At 30.0% G+C, this 25,929-nt stretch overlaps 1 protein-coding gene across 2 annotated transcripts in view; it reads right to left on the bottom strand.

Moving 5' to 3' along the window:
* Positions 1-25,929, bottom strand: part of LOC142322194 (G-protein coupled receptor Mth2-like) — a 60,611-nt gene that overhangs the window by 15,481 nt on the left and 19,201 nt on the right. The window contains exons 2-3 of one of the 2 annotated variants that reach the window (XM_075360992.1): positions 16,466-16,558; positions 524-578 (exon numbers count right to left, since the gene is read on the bottom strand). In XM_075360992.1, coding sequence (XP_075217107.1) covers positions 524-569 — 46 coding nt within the window. In that variant the 5' untranslated portion in view covers positions 570-578; positions 16,466-16,558. The remainder of the gene's footprint in view (positions 1-523; positions 579-16,465; positions 16,559-25,929) is intronic. The other variant, XM_075360991.1, reaches the window with a different exon arrangement.

Here is a 25,929-nt window from a genome sequence, read left to right as displayed (position 1 = left end):
TTCTTAATCACAGAATATCTGGTAAATGTTTTTTAATTATAAAATACTAGTTTTATTAATATATTATTTTAATTTAATACTTGAATTTATTTAAATTTTATTTTGAATACTTAACCTACTATAAAGAATCCTTCTTTTAAATCAAATCTTGGGAGCAAAGTGCAAAATATGTTATTACTGTAGGCCCCCATATGAAAAATATACGTAAAGTATACAAATAACATAAGCAGATTGTAATGCAACTCAGAATGGTGGGAATTTTTTTTATGTAAACAATACACACAGTGCTAGAACAAGTTCTACATTTCCTGCTGGTTAATATATATACATTTATATAAGTTATCAGACTTAATGTAAATATACTGCATTTTTTTTAGAAAGCACTAATACAGCATTACTAAGACTTATTGATGCTAAAAAAATCAATTAAAACTAGATCCTTTCCCTGTAAATATATAAAAAATTGATAAATTAAGAAATACAAACTATTTTAATTATTATAAAATAAAAATTATTATCTTACCTGTAATACTATGAAATAAGCCCTTTACTTCTGAATTCATGTTCATAAAAATAAACTGAAATGTAAAATAAAAAACTGCACTTATCACTTGACACATTAAACACTTTCCAAATAAATTATCTAATTCTAGTATAAAAAAATATGTTAAAAATGTGATACAAAGAAGTGGTAATGTTACAAATACTGTAAGATAATTCCATTTAGAAAAATACGGTACTATATTAAGAAAATTCAGCATTTTATCCAAGGTATTTATTTCATTTAAATTTCTGTATAAAAAAACCATAATTGTCTGAGATTTTTCATACCATTCCAAACAATAATTATTAATATTTAATATATAATTATTCGCATTTTTTAATGATATACTTCCATTATTAAATATATGATTTATTAAATCGGTTTGTTCCACTAATGATTTATTTGTTTTCTGGTAAATTGTTACAAAATGATTATCCACATTATCGCTTGGAAAAATAAAATCTGTTCGTGTATTTAACAACAGAGAAATGTACTTATTTATTTGAATATCTTTATCACTATAAAAACAAATACCATTTCTGTTCACTGAATAACCATCAGGGCAACATTTTTGTAAACAAATTTTTATTAAACATATACAACCAAATATTCTTCCATTAACAGAAAATGTAATTTCTTTTGAATAGAGTATATCATCTGATAAAATACTACCGTTCAAAAATTCTTCCCCTTTTTTTAATTCCTTGCTTTTTATTATTTCACATGGATAATTATTCATTTGTCCTTCGATTGCAACCATTATCGTTGATAAAATTATAAAAAATCTATTATACATTTTCCCAAAAACACAATTTTTTACACATTATACTTTAATTTTTTACATAAAAGAATTAAACTTATATGATACTTAATAAAATAAAGTATATAAAGTAATAATATTACACTGATAGACTATAATTTATATAAAAATGAAATGAAATAAAGATATATATTAAAAAATATATGTATAAATAATCGTGGGAAGTGTAATAGATAAAGATTAATAAAATTTAACAATTGCTTTGTTTAAATTGCTATAATATCAGTCTACATCAGTTTCCTGAATACATTTATCTTGTGATTTGATAGTATAAGTATAGTAATGTAATTTTTTTTTAAAAGAAAAAATTACTACTATCTTTTAACACGATAACAGTACAAAAAGCAATTAGTTAAAATGTTATTTATTCCATGAAAACATTGTAGCATGTCAACTTGAATATACGTGGAAATTAATTCAGTCATGCAAAAATTTAATTACGTAAAACTGCTGATCATTTTACTCATTTGAGAAATATTTCAATACTGTGACCATGAACCTTTTACAAATATGTAAATCTTGTTTAAAAATTTATATATATTAATATTAAAGGGTTGTTCAATAATTTTTTTTGTCTTCAGCCATTTGACTAGTTTGATGAAGCTCTCTAAGATTCCCTATTTAGTGCCAGTCGTTTCATTTTGGTATACCCTCTATCTCCTACATCCCTAACAGTTTGTTTTACATATTCCAAACATTGCCTGCCTGCACAATTTTTCCTATCTACCTGTCCCTCCAATATCAAAGTGACTATCAGACTTAAGATGTGGCCTATAAGTCTATCTCTTCTTTTAGCTATAATTTTACAAATGCTTCTTTCTTCATCAATTTGCCACAACACCTCTTCATTTATCACTTTATCCACCCATCTGATTTTTAATGTATTCCTGTAGCACTGCATTTCAAAAGCTTCTAATCTTTTCTTCTCAGGTACTCCAATTGTTCAAGTTTCACTTCCATATAAAGAAAGTTATGCTCCAAATATTTTTGAAAGTACATATTTTATGTATTTTTAAAAATGCTTTCTTGATGTTTAAATTAATCTTTGATATAAGCAAATTATATTTCTGACTGAAAGCTCATTTCTCTGTGTTATTTGGCATTTTATATTGCTCCTGCTTTGTCCATTATTAGCAATTCTACTTCCCAAAATAACAAAATTCTTCTACCTCCAAAGTCTTTCCTCGTCCTACTTTTATATCCAGTGGTCCAACTACTTTATTTCTTCTACATTACTTTCGTTTTGTTCTTATTTTTTTTCATGTGGTAGTTCTTGTATAGGACTTTATACATGCCATTTATCATTTCTTCTAAATCTTTTTTACTCTCAACTACAATTACTATATCATCAGTAAATCATAGCATCTTTATCTTTTCACTTTGTACTGTTACTCCAGATCTAAACTGTTCTTTAACATCATTAACTGCTTCTATGTAAAGATTAAAAAGTAACAGGGAAAGCAAACATCCTTGTCCAATTCCCTTTTTTATTTCTGCTTCTTTCTTATGCTCTTCGATTATTACTGTTGCAGGTTGGTTCCTGTAAATGTTAGCAATTGTTCTGTCTCTATACTTGAACCCTAAATTTTTTAAAATGCTGAACATTTTTTTCCATTAATTATATAATAATTTCTACTTACCAACTATTTTTATTATTATGTCCGAGCACTTTTATTATTACGTAAATTATTATTTTTATTATTATGAAATAACAATTGAGAGCTTTATACTGACATGACGAGTAACGTCGACATTATTTTTACTTTTTGACGATCAATTGTTGTATTTATGGTTTTTTGTTTTTAAAATTCAAAATTCATTTAATATATTAATCTGTGAAGGAAATAATTACAATGCACAACACGTAAATGTTCCTGATGATGGATTAATATCCGAAAGCGCTTGGACATAATAATAAAAATAGTTGGTAAGAGAAAATTATTATATAATTAATATATAATCAATTTCAACCGGCCATGATTTATAATAAAATTCATTTTATTCCACTCTACATTCAATAATTAAAGAAACAAATGACTCAAAAAAAGAATACTATGAAAAATATGTCATATTTAATTTAATAATAGGTATCACAAATAAAGAAACATCAACGTTTCTACTTGTAGCATCATAACTAACCACATTTCTAACAAGCACCACTCAAATTTTTTTGATTAAATTAAAATGCTCAATTTCAAGTCAAAATAAAAATCCCCAAAGTAGTTTTTTTAGATTTTTGAGCCACAAAATTTTATACATAGGCGTATAAATATATAAATAATTATTTATCAAAGTTACAGAACAGCTAATAAAAAAATAAAGATAATATTACTTATATAAAAAATAATTTAGGAATTTTAAATGATTTGAATACTAGATCGTGGATACCGGTGTTCTTTGGTGGTTGGGTTTCAATTAACCACACATCTCAGGAATGGTCGAACTGAGAATGTACAAGGCTACACTTCATTTACACTCATAACATATCATCCTCATTCATCCTCTGAAGAATTATCTAAACGGTAGTTACCGGAGGCTAAACAGGAAAAAGAGAGAGGAATTTTAAATGTAAGTAATAATAATAATAATAAGGGAATTGATATAAAGGGAAAATATTATACTTGTACTAATAAATATAGATTTATTAATTAACAAACTGAATTTGATAATGAATTGATAAATTTGGTGGACCTGATATAACAATTAAATGATTTGATAATCCCACTCTGTATCATAACGTACCATGGTGCAATATGTCAATATTATATTCACTCTGACATTGTTAATATTTTTTAAAAGTAATATTTTATTTTAATTTTTTTAAATGTATATATTTTTTTTAAGTAATATTTTTAATTTTCACATTTTAACTCTGTGTATTTTCTAAATAAGTCTTCTAATGATGGAGCTAATGCTGTGAAAGTACTTCAGATAAGTAGGTAAATGTTCTACTTTTTTATGAACTGTATCTGGCGGTATAAAAATATTATTAGTATATATTAATATATAAATAAGTATGTAAGGAAACCACGATTAAATGAATGGTATTTTTGTATTCCTCATACTTCAAAACATAAAGAAAATTATTTTCACCACCCACTCCCACCATGTGAGTGATAGTAATACTGTACTTTTCTTCGAAAATCTATATTTAGGTACTTATCCCATCTTTCTAATTCAGTAACAAAGAATTGTTCACCTCAGTGTCTGAGCCATTCTTGGATTGCTCACTGTTGCTGTATTCAGTCCCAAAAAAAATTTGATGGTCCAAAACAGAGTCTAGGTGTTTTAGTTAAGGTTTCAGTGTTTAAGGTTTTGAGTGTTATAGTTAGATTTTAGTTAATTAAAAGATTAATGACACTTTTATACACATTCTGACTAATATATATTAGTCAACCGGATAATGGCTACAGAGATATGGATAACATTAATGATACTTTTACAAGTAATGCATTAACTTATGCATTATTAAAAAAAAAAAAAAATTAACTTATGAAATAATTAAATCATTGCAGAAAAGGTTTCTTTTCCTCATTTTTGTGGTCAGTATATATCAGACCCTTTTGTCAGGTTTCCTGCTTAAAATGATATGAATATCAATATAATTCTTGACATAAACAACATAAATAATATTTATTCACCTGTGGTTTATATGTGTAAATACAAAAACTTCCAATTACTAATTTGCTACTATTATTATTTTTAATCGGCTGAAATAAAAGGAATAAAAAAAGCTGGCAAAGTATTACATCTCTTTTCTGACTACTACAATCAAGTCATACAGTGACTTGAACTTTGCACAATTTTTCATTGCAAAATCTTTCCAGCTTTGCTGGAAAATCTTTTTATAAAACTGTAACAAATATAGTAACACGATTAGGAATCCAATTTTTAAATCAATTTAAACCAAAAAATATATGAAAATTTAGTATAATAAGGCATAGTAATGTATTTTAAAGCATTTCAAATGGATACAGTTTTTTATCCTTTAACATCTCATATGCGTTTTTCTCATAAAACTTGATAATTCTTAACATGTAATTTTTTGTTTCCTACCAAAGGAAATAAAGATTAAAAATGCCACTGCAAACATTCCAAATCTGTATAGGTCCTTTTAATATTGAACTTTATGAAATTCTACATCACTATCAAATAACTTCAATAGATATCCTTTGCTTTTTCTCTTTAATTTGAAACTATTGAGGCTATTGTAAATGTGAATTGTTGACCATTGTAATAAGAACATATCCACCGGTGTCCTACATTTGATGATATAATCTGCTTCAAATATAAAATTTTTACGTTGGCTTCCCATTTTCTGCAGGATAAATATTCTTCGCTATTTGTATAAGATATGTTTCTTGTGATAGAAAATATATTTTTTAATGATATTCTGGAATACAGATACGCGATTGCAAGTTAAACGATAAAAGAGAGAGACAAAAATTATGAACAGAATATATACATTTTTAAGAGGCGAGGAATACATTTTAAGAAAAAGTTTTCTACATACAGATGCAGCTTAACAAATTTACTTCACTAAAGTTGTCTCTTAATTTAACATGCCTTCGATAGAGGCCAAAATAAGAAAAAGAGAATTTTCAAAAAAACTTTTCTGCATTTTACATCCAGGTTCTATAATTTTTTAAAGATTGTAAAAATTTGTTGATAGCTCAATATATGAAGTATAAACTTAAAAAAAATTCTTGAAAAATATTTAAGCCGAAGGGAGAGAGAGCAAAAGACTAAATAAACATATATTTAAATTTTTAGAGATGATTTGTTGAAAACAAGTTTTTTGGATTATATAAGATGTATGTGCGCGCACACACAATATATATATATATAATCAAAAAAAATTGTTAACACCGCTCAGCGTCGGTAAAACTGTCACGGTCATACCTCCCGCCACAACTGCAACCAGCTCGGGAACACTAACCCCGTACTCCACAGGGAGCTCCTAAACAAAACCATTACCCCGTTGGCTTATGTAAGTGAGGGTACCAAAATATCATCTCGTTGGACGTGTACATAGATGTTATTACGCGGACGTGGGGTTGGGTTGTGTCCGGATCATTATTATTATAATTATGAATTTTTAATTCCTGTGCAAGTTCTCTGTCTTCATCGGCACAGTCACTTTCACTACCAACGTAAATTTTTCAGAGCGCTAGGGCTGACATTTTCGAGATATTTGCGATTTTCATCCAAAAATTCGGATCCGGTTAAAAAGCACTATTTTCCCAAAACTTCGGTCGCTACTGTACAGAATTTATAGTAGTAACTGTACACTCTAATAAATATTTAATTTGTTTATAAAACAAAGCGTGTTATCATGTAGCTCCAGTCGGTTGTTACAGTAGATAGAGCCCTACATTTTGGTAAAATTATGTATTTCAAACGTGCAAATTTTAGATCCAAATTTACAGAAACAGGCTAGGTTATCTTTCACTAAGAAAATATGCATGTGAACGAGGTTGCATAAGTTCAAGGGGAATTTTTTTCAATTGGCAACTTATGGGCATTTTAACGACTTGAAAATATTGCTAAAATGTGTTGTCATATGGAGCAAACCTGTATGCAAATTTCAAAACGAATGGATAAGCGGAAGTGGTTCAAAATTCGACTGAATGGTTCCGTACCATGAATCTCATATACATAGTCCAAGACCGAGTTAATATAAGAGTGGTATAAAAATATAGCGAAATTCGATTTTTTAAGCTGAGAAATATAACGAGTTTATAAATTCAAACGTGTAAGGTATATGAAGGATGGCCAAAGTAAAATGTACTGGATATTTGAAAATATTTTAAAGAAGACGAATCCATATGTTTTTACAAATTTCAAAAACAATTACCCGTTCTCTATATGTGAGAGATTCCTTGAAACAATACAATTCATTAAATTGAATGTAACGAATTTCAAAATTGAAATTCATGTCCTTTTTACTGCTTACTTTTGTTGATACTACTCCTTAGTGGCGTTTTCTCAGTCGACCGTTCAAGGGAGAACGAACGTGGGATAGATAATTAATTAATCCTTTCTTTTTCTAAAAGGGGTTTCCTGGCAATACTTCTACTATGAGAGTCAGTAAACGAGTGCTCTTAGCTCGTGGTTTGAACGTTAAGATCAACACAAAGGTCAAGTAAGGACAATTGACTTTAAAGGACCGGAGTGTGGAGAGGAGGAAAGCCCCCTGCACGTCTACTTTAGATGTCCACGTTTCAGGGAAGAACGAAAGGAGTTATTAGATACCCTGGGCTATGGAAATATGTTTCAGCCGGAAGACACTCAGAATATTAATGAGCGGAGAGGAAGAGTGGACTGCCGTGGATCGATATGCTAGAAGGTAACAGACAAGCTCCGTCTATGGGCGTAATTGGCTAATGAGCGTAAGGAATGCTACATTTCCAACGTAGATAACTTATTGACATCAGAACGAAAGCAGTAGATTGAAGACCGAAGCCTTGCGTCTTGGCAGATCAGGTGGGACGAATCCCCCACAGATCGCTACACGCATGGTATACTTCCTAAGTGTCTGATTTAGGTGTGATTGGATGGGTCTCCCCCAATCGGTATGTCACACAATTTTTCTCGTGGTGGCTTTCGGTCGAGTCTTGTCTAGGTTTCGTTTGGTGAATTCGAGACAATGCTGGGATTGCGATACTGATGATACAGTGGACCACATCGTCTACGTCTATCCACCACACGAGGTCGAATGTTCACGAGCTGTTAGGGAACTTGAGAGAATACATTCCTTTCTGGATCTCCGTATTAACTGGATGATCTGCGAGGAGTGGTTCATAATGGCTGGTTTTCTTCGCGCCCTTACGGTGTGTAGGCCTAGGCGTTGGATTGGTTGGAGCTAGGCGCATTGGCATCGTGCAACGATTAAATTGGTGATGTTTGTGATTCGATTTCGGACTCCCGCTGGTGGGGGCGGCCGCACTGCCGGTGTATGGTAACCCGTACGACTGATCGGGAGCGTGGCTTCGTTCCCCCGGTGAATGAACAAAAATTAATTTTATTCTGGAAAAAAGTATAAAATATATTGGTATTTTCAATAATTTTATAGGAATTGCCTAATATTGCATCTAGATACGTTATTTGTATAAATAGTAAATGTTATATATATTTACTGAATAGACAAGTTTTTTCTTGCACTTCGCTACCTTTAATGGTCTGCCGAAAATAAGTACAAATGAATATCTCCCACAACTCCTAGGAACTATCAAATTTTAGTGTTTGATGTATCGAATACTTTAATTATTATTGCTGAAACAGTGAGAAAGATAATAAAAATTAGTTATTACTTTTGCTAGCTTTTTTTCACTAAATTATTTAGTTTAATTTTTAACAAAAAGTAACTATTATTTCAGTTAACTTCACTGGTATATATTGAAATTATCCTCATTTACTGATACTAATAAGCAGATACTGAAATTTAGTTGAATAAAAAGTTTCTTTTACTTAAATTTGTCATTAATTACGAGGTCATTGTTTAGTTACCAGTAATTATACAGAAAACATTTACAAATTACTAAAATAGCTGTCTTTATGTGCATTTGTAACGTAAAAAAACCCGGAAAAGACAGTAGTGACCATTATAAGAAAATTTTTCATTTTGATAAAATATTAGGTGAGTTTTTGACAAATTTGTTTTACCTGATACAGATGAAACTAGAGGATGTGATTTAAAAGTACAACAAAAAATGAAAATTTTTCCCAGGTATTTGTCACATCCAAAATTTCAGTGTATTATAGAAGTACTGTTACAAAAACATTCATTTACGTCACAGCAACTGAGAACCATTTCAATCTCTCTATCTGCTAGGTAAGTTGGTTATTCTACAGAATGGTAAAACAATTTATGGTGATTTTTTTTGTAGATCTTGGGGTGTAATAGACACAGATGACCTCTACATCTAATTAAGCCCGGCAGTGATAATAATAAAGAAAAATATTCAAATCTTGTAAAGAATAAGCCATGTTAGTTTTTAGTAAGTCTTCCAGCATAATATCAGTTGACCATTTTACTGACTGATAAATTCAATAATATGGTCATATTTTTTACTTAAATATGTTAAAATTAAAAGATTAGGTTATTGAAAGAGGTTACTCAAAATAGAAATTAATCCCTTTTATTAACTACAAATCATTCTATTAATTAATAGCAGTTCTGTTTGAGTAGAGAATTATAATGTGTACGCCAAGATACAGTGTAATATTATTCACATAGGTTCAACAGGTACCAACGTCCATGCTCATTTACATTTACTTGTGATACACGTTTTTCTTGAGTTTGCTCAGGAATGTAATTATTAGAAGAAAATAGGAGACATGCTTTATGTGGATGAGTACTTCAGTAGGAGACTGAGCTTTTTATTTAATTAAAGTATTATAAAACAAAGTCCCTAGAAATTATTAATAGCCTTTCCCTTTAATCACACAAATATCAAGGTCACAATAAATCTTCCGGTTTTCACAATGAGGTATATCCAAAATGAAACCAAATTTTTCAAAACTATTTTTTATTACTTATTTAATTGGACTTATCCTCCCACAAAGTAAATAACTACTCCCGCCATTTTTTCTACGTTTAATGCAATCTGATAATTGTTTCATGATTAGCATGCAGGGCCCACAGCAAAATGTTCTTTAATCTCTTCTACCATCTAAAATTAATTACTTTCACGGTGGCATTTATTTTTGGAGGTAGCAAGTACTAAATTAAATGAACATAGGGGCTGAGATACAACAACAGCATTATCAAAAGTTGTTGAATAAAGGTCACTAAAAGCAAGAGAGGATTGTCATAATGCTGACCCCATGCTTTGTTTCATTTTCAAAGTTTCCTTCAATTGCTGCAATACTTCCAAGTAAACTGTTTTTCTGTTACAAACATGTAACCATGTTATGATTTACTCATAATCACTGAAACATTTTCATTCAAACAGTTGATTACATTTGCGAGAATTTGTTAAGATTGAGGCATATCACTATTAACATCATATATGGTTCATAGTATCTTCTAAGTCTCTTGCAACACTTTCATCACGTTCTATAAGTATCTTGCCCGGTTTGAAGCAAAATTTCACAAGAAGTTGCTCTTCAAAAATATTCATCTTTTTTTTACACGAAAAAAATGTAAAACCTTATTCAGATAGTTGCGTACTGGAAATGAAACAGAATTACATGATAAACAAAATATTATTTGTAAAGAATCCGGTAATAAAATAAAAATAAAAATAGTATATTATCTGTTTATAACAACACACCACCAATAGTGGAATAATGAGTATCAATACAATGACATGGAGTAACAAATGTTTGGTTTCTTTTCAGATGATCTTGTAATAATAATCAATGATCCAATAGACATCTAGCTTAAAACCCATGAAATATTTTGGAAAATACAGATTTAAAGACAAAGGGATAATGGAATGAATGAGAAAGGGATTTGACAATAAACAATACTAAAATATCTATCTTAAAACATTCTTTAGTTTCGAGATTAAGGATGCCCACTCTATTCACAATTTGTTGGTGTACTGAATTATGTATATCCAGGATGACACCAACATATGAATGATTAATCAAACCGGCATAAAACAGTTGGAATTATTTATAATTCCTACTATTAAAGAACCAGCCTAAACAGTAGTTACGTATGGAAAGCCTTCCCTCACCCGCTCCCAGAAATGTGTTATTATAAAAGTATCAGATTGAAATATAAATCATTTTTTCTATACAGGATTATTAATTAATTAGAAAACTACAAAAAAAGTTTTTTATCGGAGGAAAGAAGCAATAAATTATTCAACTATTTATGCTTCACCATAATTTTCTCTTGAAAACACAAAGTTGCTACTAACATGAAACATCCTTTTTCAAAAACTAATTCAGTTTGTTATTTGTATATGTAAATGCATATTTCATTCATTTTGGTTTGGTTTAAATGCATGTATTATATGTAATCAATTTGTTTAATATTACAGAATAAAACACATTAGACCCTGTAAAGGTTGAACTAAAGGAATAGTATTTGAACCTGGTCTGCTCATTATATCTGTTAAATAGTAATTATTGATAAATGATTATACAGAAGAATTGAGAGGAGAGTGGAGGAAGTGTTAGGAGAAGACCAATTTGGTTTCAGGAAAAGTATAGGGACAAGGGAAGCAATTTTAGGCCTCAGATTAATAGTAGAAGGAAGATTAAAGAAAAACAAACCAACATACTTGGCGTTTATAGACCTAGAAAAGGCATTCGATAACGTAGACTGGAATAAAATGTTCAGCATTTTAAAAAAATTAGGGTTCAAATACAGAGATAGAAGAACAATTGCTAACATGTACAGGAACCAAACAGCAACAGTAGCAATTGAAGAACATAAGAAAGAAGCCATAATAAGAAAGGGAGTCCGACAAGGATGTTCTCTATCTCCGTTACTTTTTAATCTTTACATGGAACTAGCAGTTAATGATGTTAAAGAACAATTTAGATTCGGAGTAACAGTACAAGGTGAAAAGATAAAGATGCTACGATTTGCTGATGATATAGTAATTCTAGCCGAGAATAAAAAGGATTTAGAAGAAACAATGAACGGCATAGATGAAGTCCTACGCAAGAACTATCGCATGAAAATAAACAAGAACAAAACAAAAGTAATGAAATGTAGTAGAAATAACAAAGATGGACCGCTGAATGTAAAAATAGGAGGAGAAAAGATTATGGAGGTAGAAGAATTTTGTTATTTGGGAAGTAGAATTACTAAAGATGGATGAAGCAGGAGCGATATAAAATGCCGAATAGCACAAGCTAAACGAGCCTTCAGTAAGAAATATAAGTTGTTTACATCAAAAATTAATTTAAATGTCAGGAAAAGATTTTTGAAAGTGTATGTTTGGAGTGTCGCTTTATATGGAAGTGAAACTTGGACAATCGGAGTATCTGAGAAGAAAAGATTAGAAGCTTTTGAAATGTGGTGCTATAGGAGAATGTTAAAAATCCGATGCGTGGATAAAGTGACAAATGAGGAGGTATTGCGATAAATAGATGAAGAAAGAAGCATTTGGAAAAATATAGTTAAAAGAAGAGACAGACTTATAGGCCACATACTAAGGCATCCTGGAATAGTCGCTTTAATTTTGGAAGGACAGGTAGAAGGGAAAAATTGTGTAGGCAGGCCACGTTTGGAATATGTAAAACAAATTGTTAGGGATGTAGGATGTAGAGGGTATACTGAAATGAAACGACTAGCACTAGATAGGGAATCTTGGAGAGCTGCATCAAATCAGTCAAATGACTGAAGACAAAAAAAAAAAAAGATAAATGATTAGAAAATTGGTAATTACCAGTAGCACTTTTAGTAAAAGCTATTTTAAGTAAAACAACACAGTCATTAATGTTTCATGTGGTGCTACTCTTATGTATGAGCAATGGTAACTTCGAACAAAGTTGTTTGGTGTTCTCACAAAATTGTTGAAATGACGAAAGCTCTGTCCCCCATTTACTTTTAGATGTAGTAGGCAATGGAGATAACTTTTAAATATTTGCGTTGTATTATATTTTATTTGAGTACCTACTCAAAGAGAAAAACGGCATTTATTTATTTAAATAAAAAATGCATACAAGGATAACATAAATAAATAGACTTAAATAATTAGCTGTACGGTTTTGTAACATGTCCATTATAATTATTAAATATTTTTGAACAAATTTGTGTTATAACAAAACAAATATTGTTTAATAATTCTGATTAAATTAAAATATGCACTCAGAAACATATCTAAGCACAAACCAAGGAAACAAAATAAACTGTTCTGGCATTTGCCTTTCAACCAAGGGAAACCATGGTGAGAACATTGACTACACTTAATTTGTTCCTTTTTACAACTTTTAAAACAGTCATTTTTTGATTCATCAATTTTTAAGTTTAAAAAAAAATTTTTAATTCACAATGTTTTTTGCTCATTGGAAAAAATAAAAAAATTACAATTTCTTTTAAACCGATAAACTGACAACCCCTTGTATCTATCTGTATAATTTACAACTAAAAACACCTGGTAAGAATTTCAACTTGATATCTTTATTGGTTAATGAGGAAACTGGTTATTTATTTATAGTTTTGAGAAAATTAAAGGAGTACATTGCATATATGCAAGTTAAATTAAGCTACTGTATGCAAACTAACCATATTTTTAGATAATTACTGATGCAGTTTATTTTGTACGGTGAAAAAGCTTTCGCGTTATCATCGTCCGCAACAAATATATTACAGAGGCATCATGCACAGATGTCCTCTCTGATGGAGATTAACATATGTATAATAATGATATGTTTCTTGTTTCACATGAATATGATATAAACATTTACATAACCAAAGATCAGGGTGAATAAGTTGCTACTTTACAGTAGCTGCTATTTAATATAATGTAGCAAGTGGAATGTTTTCGAATTGTTGGAAGGAACTTCTACTTATACGAGGGTTATTTTTTTTTCAAGGTCCGATCGGTCGAAAAATAAAAACCCGCGCAAAATTCGGATGAACCTTTGCACATATGTGTTGCATAGTGTCTCTAGTATGGCCTTCAATCATGCCACTTCGTTTAGTTCTGAACACCCAGCTAGCACGTAAACATATTTACAACAATGCAATCTCCTGCAAAGTGTAAAGTGCGTGCGGTAATTCAATTTCTTCAGGCTGAGGGGTGTAATGCAGCTGAAATTCATCAAGAAAAAGTAATGTGTACGGTGAAACTTCAATGAGTGACAGCAAAGTGCGACAATGGTGCAGGAACTTTAAAGCAGGACGTACAGATGTTCATGATGCAGACGGTCAGGGAAGGAAGCGAGCATCAACCGATGATCTCGTTGAGCGAGTGGATGAAGCAATTCGAGAAAATCGTCAATTCACAATTTCTGTATTGAGCGATTCGTTTCCTGAAATTTCAAGGTCAGCTCTCTACACCATTATGAGTGAGAGACTTCAGTACCGCAAACTGTGTGCAAGATGGGTTCCCAAGATGCTGTCCGACCATCACAAAACAATGAGAATGGATGCCTCCCTAACGTTTCTCCAGCGCTACCACAATGAAAGAGAAGATGTTTTGAACAAAATTGTCACAGGGGACGAGACATGGGTCCATTTCGAAACTGAAGAAACAAAAGAACAATCCAAAAAAGTGGATGCATTCTCATTCTCCCCGTAAACCAAAGACGTTCAAGCGAACCTTCACCAACAGAAAGTGTATGGCTACTGTGTTCTGGCCCGGAATGGAGTTCTCTTGGTGGAATTCATCTTGGTGGAACGTGGCATGACCATCATTGCAGCCTCATACTGCGTGACTCAACGTCTACGAAAGGCAATTCAGAATAAGCGGAGAGGAATGTTGTCATCAGGCATTGTCTTTCTCCATGACAATGCTTGGCTGCACACTGCAGCTGTAACAAAGAAGCTGCTGCAGCGTTTTCGTTGGGAAGTGTTTGATCACCCACCATACAGCCTGGACTTGGCTCCATCTGATTTTCACCTCTTTGCTCACATGAAACGCTGGCTAGGAGGACAACATTTTGGTACAGAAATCGAGCTGCAGACCAGCATAGAAACACGGCTGAAAACACAGGCAGCTCCGTTCTATGATGAGGGTATTGGAAAGTTGTTACAAATAAAAAATTTTTTATTTTCACGTGGTTTTAATTTCGTGACCGATCGGACCTTGAAAAAAAAATAACCCTCGTATAATAAACAAACAATAAAATTATACTAATAATTGACATCATGTTTCCATAATGTATTACTTCCATACTTTAGAATCCTTATTATAACTAATGAATCAAGTTTCCAAACAACAAAAGTATATTAAACGTAAAACACCATAAATTAATATTTTATTTTATATCGAATAAAAAAAAAAAAGTGCATTAAATGTACTACAAAACAATGATTTTTAAGGTAACTTTGGCTTAATTTTAAACTGTTTTACAAGTTAATAACTAATATCAAATTAAGAATCTTAATAATTGTAATATACATTTTTTTACATAAATTTTATGATTTGTTTTAAATTTTATGATTTTTCTTTTAAATTTGAGATTCAATTGTCACATTTGGCTTCAGAAAATTTGCTTTCAAATGCTTCTTCAGTACTGAAATTAAAAAAAAAAATTAAAATTTTTTAAATAAATAATTAAATTATTATTAATTAATAAATAATTAAATTATTTTTAATTTTAAATTTTTATAAGAATATACAAAACTTACTTAACTTTTTATGAAAATACCAATTAATTAATTATTTTATGTAATTGTAATTGTAATTTTATGTAATTGTTTTAAGTATTAATTATTTTATTTTAATTAATTTTTTTTATAATTATTCTTAACTTTTTAAGAATATACAAAACTTTCTCCATGACAATGCTCAGCCGCACACTGCAGCTGTAAAAAAGAAGCGCCTGCATGCAGCGTTTTCGTTGGGAAGTGTTTGATCACCCACCATACAGTCCAGACTTGGCTCCACCCAAGTAAAGAATATTTTTATGTAAATACCAATTTTAAGTAGTAATAAGAAATTAAATACAAACAACAAAAAATCTGTAACATCATCAGAAATTACCCTGTAATCAACTTGGCACTGCACGGCATGATTTTAAAAACTTGTTGAAATAAGAATTTCTTCATAGAATTTACTAGAAAACCATCGCAATTCCTAACCCATCATATTACAACAGTATCTTGGTTATAATAAATACTCTTTTCTTTTATGTGCGGACTTATATCTCATTCCTGTATTTCAATCCTAATGTCAACTTACATTTTACTCCACGATTCATTCCAACCCTGGAATAAATTGATGAATGTGATGTATTAGAATTCCTTAAATCAACAATCAATAAAAAAAAAATTAATAATAGTGTCAGTTGTTATCTGGGCATCCCAACCCTGTAGGGGGAAGACATGCACCTTGTGACGTTACCGGTCGCCACACCACACCCTCTGTTCCAAGCCCTGAGGGGCTTTACTGGTTTGGAATGCCCAGTAGCAACACATAATATATTCATGAGAAAAATAAAGAATATGTGCAAGTAGCACTCACAAAGTCGACCTTCCATCATCGATGACGCAGTAAGTTAATTCTTTGTAGTATTAGTCTGACCCACACTATGTTTTATAATTGCAATATGTAATTCTGAAATTAAAAGTACAATACAGAGTTTTTAAATTCAGGAAACTTTTCGGCCAGTAATAATTTAAAAGCAGATAATGAAAATATATGGTAGTGAGGTTACAAATAAATCAGTTTCAAAAATTTTTCCTTCATCCTTTGATGAAGGGAAATCAAATGTTCAGAAAAGAAAAATGTCCAACAACCCTTTCTTGTCATTGGAGAGAAAAAAATATGTCAATGAAATTCATAGAAATAAATTGAATCTCTATATATGAATAATGTAGTTCATTTCAACAGTCTTCAAAGAATTTATGTAATTTTCAACAAATAATTTGGGCAATAAAAGTTTGTGCCAGATAGGTTTTTCTACTATTGTCTGAAGAAGACAAGATAAGTAAGGTAAATGAAAATAGCCTCAACATTTGTCAACTGATATAAGCAAGAGGTGATCAATTTATTTATATGTTGTAACTAATGAAATAAAGATTTATTATAAAACTACTAAAATTAATTCAAATAATGTAGATAATGTAGAATCAATTAGAAACTATTTCAAAACAAAAAGGAAATTCTTAGCTTGTTATTGTCAGGTGCCATTTATTTCTGTTTGACCCAAAAGTAAAAGGAATTTTAAGAGATATCATTAAAGAACAGATAAACTAGAAAAGAAGTACTTAGTTACGGAGTTACATTTTAATAACAATATCCAGAACATATAAAATTGTATTAAATGATCGGTGATAAAAAAAATTGCACAAGTAATTTTAGAATTTTCAGAAATATATTAAATTTGAAGCAGTGCAGTATTCTACATTAATAAATTATATCTACATTGGATAATAAAAACATAATAGACCAATAAACATTTTTTTCTACAGTCTTAGGATTAGTCTATAGAAAAAATGAACATAGTTCATTTTTTTTTAATTATACGAGACAATGTCATCAAAAGGCTTTTATACCTGTTCTGCCTGTCAGTCTCTTGGCCTTCTGAATTTGCATCTTCCACTAGGTTTGAGTAATCAAGGATGCTTAAAGGCCAATCTACACATGCAACATGTAATCATGGCAACTGGTTTATATTTATCCATCCTATTAAAAATGTTGGAACAGCAAATTTTAAGAATAGCCGTCGTAGTATTATTTTCTCCAATTTTTGTATATGAGTTAGCTAATAATTCTAAAAACTATGAGTTCTAGAAATTAAGATATTAATATAATAAAATTAATTAATAATATAATATAATTTAAAATTAATATAATCATTCTATAAAAATATATAGTTTTTTAAATTACTTTAAAAATATATATTTAATGAATAGCAATGATTTTCTCAAAGTGAATGGGGCCTTCGTAGTAATTAAAGGTAATTATTTTCTCAAAGTTCATCGTTGAACAATATTATTAATTGCAATATTACCTTCATTATGGAAATTTAATATTAAGTAGAAAATTTAATTAAATTAACTAATAGATTTATTGTTGTACTTAGTTGTGTGCTTTAAGTTTGGTTCAAAACAGCAAAGAAAATACTTTTGATCCGATAATTTTTGCTGTATACAAAATGTTTATTTTCTGAATGAACAATATAATAGACCACAAATATCGCTGTAAAACAATAATAACTAAATGTAAAAACATTCAATATTTTATTTTTGATGACTCATGAGAATTTCTAACATCTAAATTAATTTACAAAAGAAAATAGCCATGTAATACACTACACTGTCATTAGAAAATTTAATTTTTGTTAATACTACTAAATGATAACCGCTTAATTTGCTGTAGACAGTTGAGTTTCATAAAATGTAATTAATTTAATCACAAAATGCCCATTTCCTCAAACAAATAATTGTTAGGATATAAACAAATAGAATTCCGGATTTTAATGTAAATTAACTAGGTATTTTGAAGAATACTTTAGCAGAAGTTATACAGCTCAGAAATTGCATATACCAAGAAAAGTAAAATTTCAAAAAGTAAAAAAGAAAGATTTTGACACAATAAATATACAGCTATAATGTTTTTATAAGGCCAATTTATCTTCAAGGTAATCACTGAAACAACTTGAAATTGATATTTTATAAACATAATATGTAAAAGTTATAAAGCTCTAAAATTTCATATACAAAATATATAAAGATTTAAAAGAGATGAGAATCAAGTATTCCAATGTTTTTCTATGAATGTATTATTTCAACAATATTCACATGTCTCATTAAAATCGTATAAAATGTGATAGGTTTAATAGGTTCATATCATGGATATTATTTTTTTTAGCACTTAGTATCAAAATTATAATAGCTTAAACTCTAGTTTCTTCTTTCATTGGCTAAACTATAGTGACATATTCATATCAATTTATTAAATTTACAAATAGTAAAATATTTGTACCTACTTTGAACCTTTGAACCTACTTGTACCAAACAAAAGGTTTATCTTCAGTTTTAACTAATATAAAGAAATAAGTCTGAAATCAACAAAAATCTTTTTTATAAAATTTATATATGAATATCTATATGTATGTATGTTCACATCATACTCCTCATCAATCAGACCTAAATTCTATTTTAAAGAACTTCCTCTGATGGTCTTGTCAGTTATGTTCAGATAAATTAATTCGTTCCAGCTACTGTGGCACAAGTGGTAGCACCTCAGCCCTTCATCCGGAGGTCCAGGTTCAAATCCTGGTCAGGCATGACATTTCCAAATGCTACAAAAATTTTCATTCATTTCATCCTCTGAAGCAAACCTAACGGTGGTCCCAGAGGTTAAAAAAAAATCTATCTACATGACAATCTGAAGAAATAGTTCATCATTGCATTGTCCCTGTCATTGCTTAATAGTGAATAAACTAATATTATAACGACAAATATCCTGATTCCATTCTGATAATTGCACGAAAAATAATAAATTTTTTTCAGACACATTACATTTGATAGGGATTTCATTACATTATTTCTCTGCAATTTTTCTCATTTTTGCATTTCTTACAAACTTGTTTTTATTTTTATAGGTCTACCCACAGTTTAAATAAAAATTAAGTTAAATGTTTTTAAATAACTAAAAATAAAAATTAGTAAGATAATACCTTTGAGGGTATGTACCTTCAAGTACTTACTACACGAGTGAGTAAAATCGAAGCAAATTTCTTGTCATCTTTAATAAACTTGCATAGTTTTACACCAGCAGTAATATATAACAAGGAAACAATCTCAAGAAATGTTTTTTTTCATCCTTTTTAAATTTTTCAGCCCATTCAATAATAAGTGTCTAAATTAGTAACCAATACACAGTAGTAATTACATTAATTTTATAAAAAAAAAAAAAAAAAAAGGACGTAAGCTACTAAAATTATTATCTCTACCATAACAGCTAATATGTAATACATAAAACATACAAAATGCTTATTTGTCCCCCTCCAGCAAATAAACTTAAGTTAGTTCAGGATAGTGAAGACTGCAAGTTTAAACGATTGAAAAAATGGTGGAATCGATGATGAAGGACTATACATAAAGGGACTATACATAAAGGGACTAAACATAAATCAATCACGGTTCATGAAAAGCAGAAAAACAATGATATTTATGATGAGATGTTGAAGAATGGTGTTCAAAACTAGCATTTTTACTTTCTGTAAATAACACTCTTTCTTATTGGAGAGAGCATGACAAGAAATTTACAGAGGATATCAGATGTTGAATAAACACCAGATGGCTAGTAAAGCATATCAGTTTCTTTGAAGAGCAAAAGTCACAAAGAATTCAAAAGCAGAATATAAACTGTGTACACCAGAGTGAAAGTGTGAGGAAAGGATGGCAAATTTAATGGAGATTTACATGTAATGTAAATGTGGTCTTTGGGGGTATTAATGTAATATTTTGTTGAACTAAACTGAAATGAAACGAGAAGTATTTTGGAAAAGATGAAACAGCAACATGTATTCAAGAGGCAAGAAGAGGAAAATATGTTGAAGAGTGTGACAGGTATTGAGGTCAATATCAAAAGGAGAATGGAAAAAATCGGCAAGTAAGGGAATGCATGGATATGGGCCAAACTGCAATTTACAAAAGCTTGCATCTCTCTGAGATTTATCCATTTAATTACATTATTATTATTAAGAATGTGTTCTCACATATCAGAACATCAACACAAACAATCAAAATCAGTTCTCATTAGTGGCACTGAAAGTTTTCATCACATCAAAATCATATAGCCTATAATTTATAAGTGTTAAAACATTATTTAAATTTATTATAGTTTGTAAATCCAACAGTCACTATTTTTACTAATGGTCATTACAATTACTAATGGTCATATTAAAATATATATTTTTAATCACAACACTTTAATACTTGTATTTTAAGACTTTCAAAGAACAAAAAATTCTGAATTTGATGTGCTTATAATTTGTTCCTAATGCAATTTAAAAATTCCTTAACTGTTACCAGAAATCAAGCTAATTTCTTGCAAGACTTTCAAAATGATTTAAAGAGATATGTAATAGTTATCTGACCTAATTTCATTTAAATTTACAGCGACCAAATTTACAATAACATGAACTGTGGAATAGCTTGGAAATGCTTTAAAATCAATTAATACTTCACATGTTATTTAAAACAACTAAAAGGAATACGCTCAGTCCATAAAATAGGTATTTTGTAGTCACAAACATTTAAATCAACTGGTAACTTGAGAGCTCCAAACAACCAGTAATACTAAGATGAAGTAACTAAAAATAACAATACTGCTAGGTTTTAATTACATTATTTTATTTTACATAGTTTATAATTTAATTTGGGTTTTAGTAACAGTTTTAACTTTAACCTGATTTTAGTTTGACTAAAAAAATCTAAAAATGGAAGAACAATTGTCTAAAGGACAAATGATATTAAACAAACAGGCACATTTTCTCCTGAACACATTGGTGCGTTTGGAGGGCATTATCTGAGAGCTAACTTCACAGTCATGTGAATGATGCATGCTCAAGTTTTTGGCTAAAGTTTTTTCTGAGTAAATCCCAAACCAAATTCCAAAATTAATAGATAATTCACAGATGAATTCCAAAATCTTGTCCACATTTTTCAGTATTTTACTGGTAGTTCGCTATCCTGAGTGATTATTGTCTTTAGCTGCTATACTTATTCTTAATTTCTTTCAAACTTATAAAATAGTTTAATTTTTTCCAACTGTACTTAAATTTAACTTTTATTTTTTATTTGGTTAATTAACTTTTCATTTTATCATTAGTTAAATTAGATATATTGAAGAATAACTCTAAAGCTTACTCAGTACTAACAACAAAAAATCACATTTATGAATAAAGTGTTCTACGATTTAAGTTTGTAAAATAAATATTTCTTAAATTTTAGAATGGTTAATAATGGTGTGTAAATGCACATAATTTGTGCATATTATGAAATTCATTAACTTTGTTTGAAATCAAATATTGAAATTTTTACTGTAGTTTGCTATTGTGAAAATGCATATTATGTGGTAAAATTAGATTTTTGTCCCAAGCCCCCCACCAGAGCAAAAAAGCCTCAAACTTTCAATAGATTTAAAAGATTGAATTTGAAAAAAAATAATAAAAAAAAGAAGGAAACGCTTATCAATGTTCTTACTCTAGCTACGGTGAGTATGGTGGCTTATGTAATAATTAAAAAAATCAATTCGATATTTCACAACCTTCATTGCAAATTTAAACTGTAAAACAGGAATTTTGGTGGTAATTTTTACTTATTAGACTTATTAAGGGGTTTTAATATAAAGGAATGAAATTGAAGAGTTGAAATTGATATATATATATATATAATTTTTTTTTTTCTCAGTTGACTCCCCATCCCAAACCCCTGCATTAAGAAGCTTTCCTTCAAAATTTTTGATATAAAATAATAAGCAGTGAAATGAAATAAAAAGCTTAAATCATTTTACATAAATAATATATCTAAATTGTTATTAGTCTGTTATTTATATGTTACAACAGCCTGTTTTGGAATACTGAAAAGATATTTTTAAAAAAGTTTACTCTTATAATATTTATACTCACATGAAATATTTATAATGAACGTACCTTTTTAAAAGTAAATGGTAAATATGTTTTTTGAAGAGAAAAAAATTGTAAATTACCTCATTTGTTAAAAAGGCAAAATTGATACAAATGTATCATTAAATAACTCAATAACTCTGAATATAATTTCCCTAGATGCTTTTGGCATATTTTAGTGGCTAAGAATCTTAGCAGGCAACATACAAAAACAAACTCTTTATTTCGATTTTTCTCTTATTTAGAGATAAAATAAGTAAGAAAAGTTAGATGTAGTGAAATTAATATTATTAAGTTGCAAAAATATACATATCAGTTAAAGTAGTTAATACATTTTTTGCCTTAGGATGATGGTCGTGATTCCCAGTATAAAAAAAGGCATTGGCAATTGACGTAAACAATGAAAAACTAATCTTTTCTGACATTTGAATGGATAGTATGAAATAATCTGGTCATTTCTATCCACCCGTTTTATTTTTACTATAATTGATAATTATATCAGGTTTTTTTTTTGAAAACAAAAACATGTGCCCCCTTTGAAGTGCACATGTACTTCACTTTGTCTTTATGTGAACTAAAGATAAGACTAATACATCTCCAGTGTCTTTCCATTTGACACAGAGGAGATATTTCCTCTCATGTAAACTAAGTTTCTTTTTGGCAGCTCTTTCAGATAGGACATCCAGCTTTACTCTGTCGCTGCCATAAAAAATCAAACCGCTGGTGAACCGTAAAACCGTTCCCTGAATGTTGTATTTCCCTTGTCAAGATAATCCCAGGTGATAACGCTAAAGCGTTTTTCGCCCACAAAACCCCCAAAAAAACGATTATCAAGATAATCAGAAAGAAGTCTTTCTGATTATCGGAAAAGAGAAATTATGGAATTATTATTTTTACCTGTGTAAATTTCAAATAGAAGTACATATGCGGTTGACGAATCAACAATATATAGTTTTACGCAAAAAAAACACGAAATCTTATCCTGCCATTAAATCCACACACGGCTTCATCAACTATAAAATTTTCTCTCGAGAAAAGCAGGCCAGATACTCAAGAGATCAAATTGTTCAAAAGACCTTAATTCTGATATTACTTTGTTCAGAGTCCGAATCTTCATAAAAATGGGATTCACATAACATTTCATAATTAACAAAGAAAAACATAACTACTTCGTTTACTACGAAATCAACACGCCACAAACAGCACTTCTAACCCCAAACACTAACAATCAGTTTATATTCATTTTCAAAAATAACAGGCAGAGTGCGGATAAAACAAACGAATCATTCAAAAAAAATTAAAGAACGAACCGTTTGTGAATTAAAGCGTAATAACGAATATTATCTGTATGAAATTTATAACTTATTTAAATAAGACTACCCAATTTCATGGGCTCTGGTCACGATGAAAACGTCGATAGCCCATGAAAAACACGGGCTTAGGATTCAATGTGTTAAAGTAGGATAAATCCTCATGGATTTGAATTCGGATAATGGCCCAATAGTTATATTTTGTAGCGACTATCTCGAGAGTGATCAGCAACAACTTAAACAGTATGATGATGACTGACTTACATATTTTTACATGGCAGAATTTTTACAAACAAAAATAAAGAGAAAGACATATCAGTGTAACGGTCAACATTCAATTTGGAAGATTGGAGGAATTTCGGAAGATCACTGGCTCAGTTGACAGGTGTCAGTCATTACACACCTTTCTTTTTCTATTTAGCCTCCGGAATCAGCGTAAAGGTACTACTTTTAAGGATGATATGTATGAACGTAAATGAAGTTGTAGCCTTGTACAGGCGCAGGTCGACCATCCCTGAGATGTATGGTTAGTTGAAACCCAACCACCAAAGGATATCGGTATCCACGATCTAGGGTTGAAATCCGTAAAAAAGTAACTGCATTTACTAGGATTTGAACCTTAGCTTCGGAATCAGCTGATTTGCTATGACGAGTTCACTATTAGACTAACCCGGTGGATTCCTTTTTTTTATCTACCATTTATCTCTTCTTTTCTTTTAACCTTCGAGACCACAGTTATGTATTGTGTCAAAGGATTGAGGTGAATAACAAATTTTGTAGCGTGTGAAAATGCCATGTTTGACAGGGATTCTAAACCGGGACCTCCGGATTAAAGACCGAGACGCTACCACTCGCGCCACAGAGGCTGACCTAATTTTATGTCAGCTGTAGTTAAATTTATAAAACGTATACAGTATATAAAAAATATTGATTGCAGTATCATACACTACCCTGTTATAATTCGTAAGTCCTATGGGATACAATGAATCGGTACAAGTAAACAGGATAATTCCGGTATAACCAAAGTAATATTAAGTTACTCAAACAAACTATAAATAAACGTAAAACTTACAAAAACAAATGATTAACAGATTTCTGCCTTCCAATAGCAACACAGATTACTATTTAGGAAGGCATTTAATAATTGAATTAATTTAGTGCGAGTCTCTACCACAGTGTGAGCTTCGTTTGAACTGAATGAGTCGAATGAATAATATTACAAAAATAATAGAATTAAATTTACGTTAAATAAAATAAATTTCTTTTTAACACTAATAGGCTTCCTGTGGAGACTGTGTGAGGCTACAGTGGTGAGGTATGCGAGCTCCTCACGGGAGGCTAGACCAATCATCACAATCTAGTAACAAACAGGGTGCCTATGGGGTGCTCTTATAATATCTCTGCAAACAATCGTCCGATTTTCAAAATTCAGACTGTATTTTATAGTAAATTGAAGGCTAACTTTTGCATGCATCTTGTACTCTTCATTTAAGATATAACGGTTATTCAGAGACAAACTATATATATTTGTATATAGTTTGGTCTGTGTTATATATGTATATAATTTGTCTGTTATATGGTATATTCGTGTTTTCCCAGAGAAGGTTTAAAGCCATCGTCTACAAGGTTATGATATTAAAAATATTGATTATTTCTTCACCCCCAAGGAAGGTGAAACTGAATTAAAGATATTCATTAAGGAAAACACAGATTAATCCTCCTTTTATTGTTATATTTCTGTCATCGTGGCAACAGAAATAAGTTATGAACTTTTCATTGTCAAAGTTGTGTGTACATTAGTTACCACAGTTACTATTATTCTATCTTTACTTTCTTTTTCAGGTTTCTATAAAGTTTGACTACTAAAAATATTATTTATCAGTATTATTCTCACAACCATTAAGATAACATACAGTGACTTGGTTGAGGGGGTTAAGCCCCGTGGTTAGATGGGAATGGCGACTGTACCTTCAATCAATATGACGATGACAAGAAATAATGTATAAAACTGAATAAGGAATTAAGAAGAACACAAA

Source organism: Lycorma delicatula, chromosome 3, assembly GCF_047948215.1.
Source record: "Lycorma delicatula isolate Av1 chromosome 3, ASM4794821v1, whole genome shotgun sequence".
NCBI lineage: Eukaryota > Metazoa > Arthropoda > Insecta > Hemiptera > Fulgoridae > Lycorma > Lycorma delicatula.
Note: the sequence above shows the minus strand (reverse complement) of the source record. Positions and strands in the feature narration are given on the sequence as shown.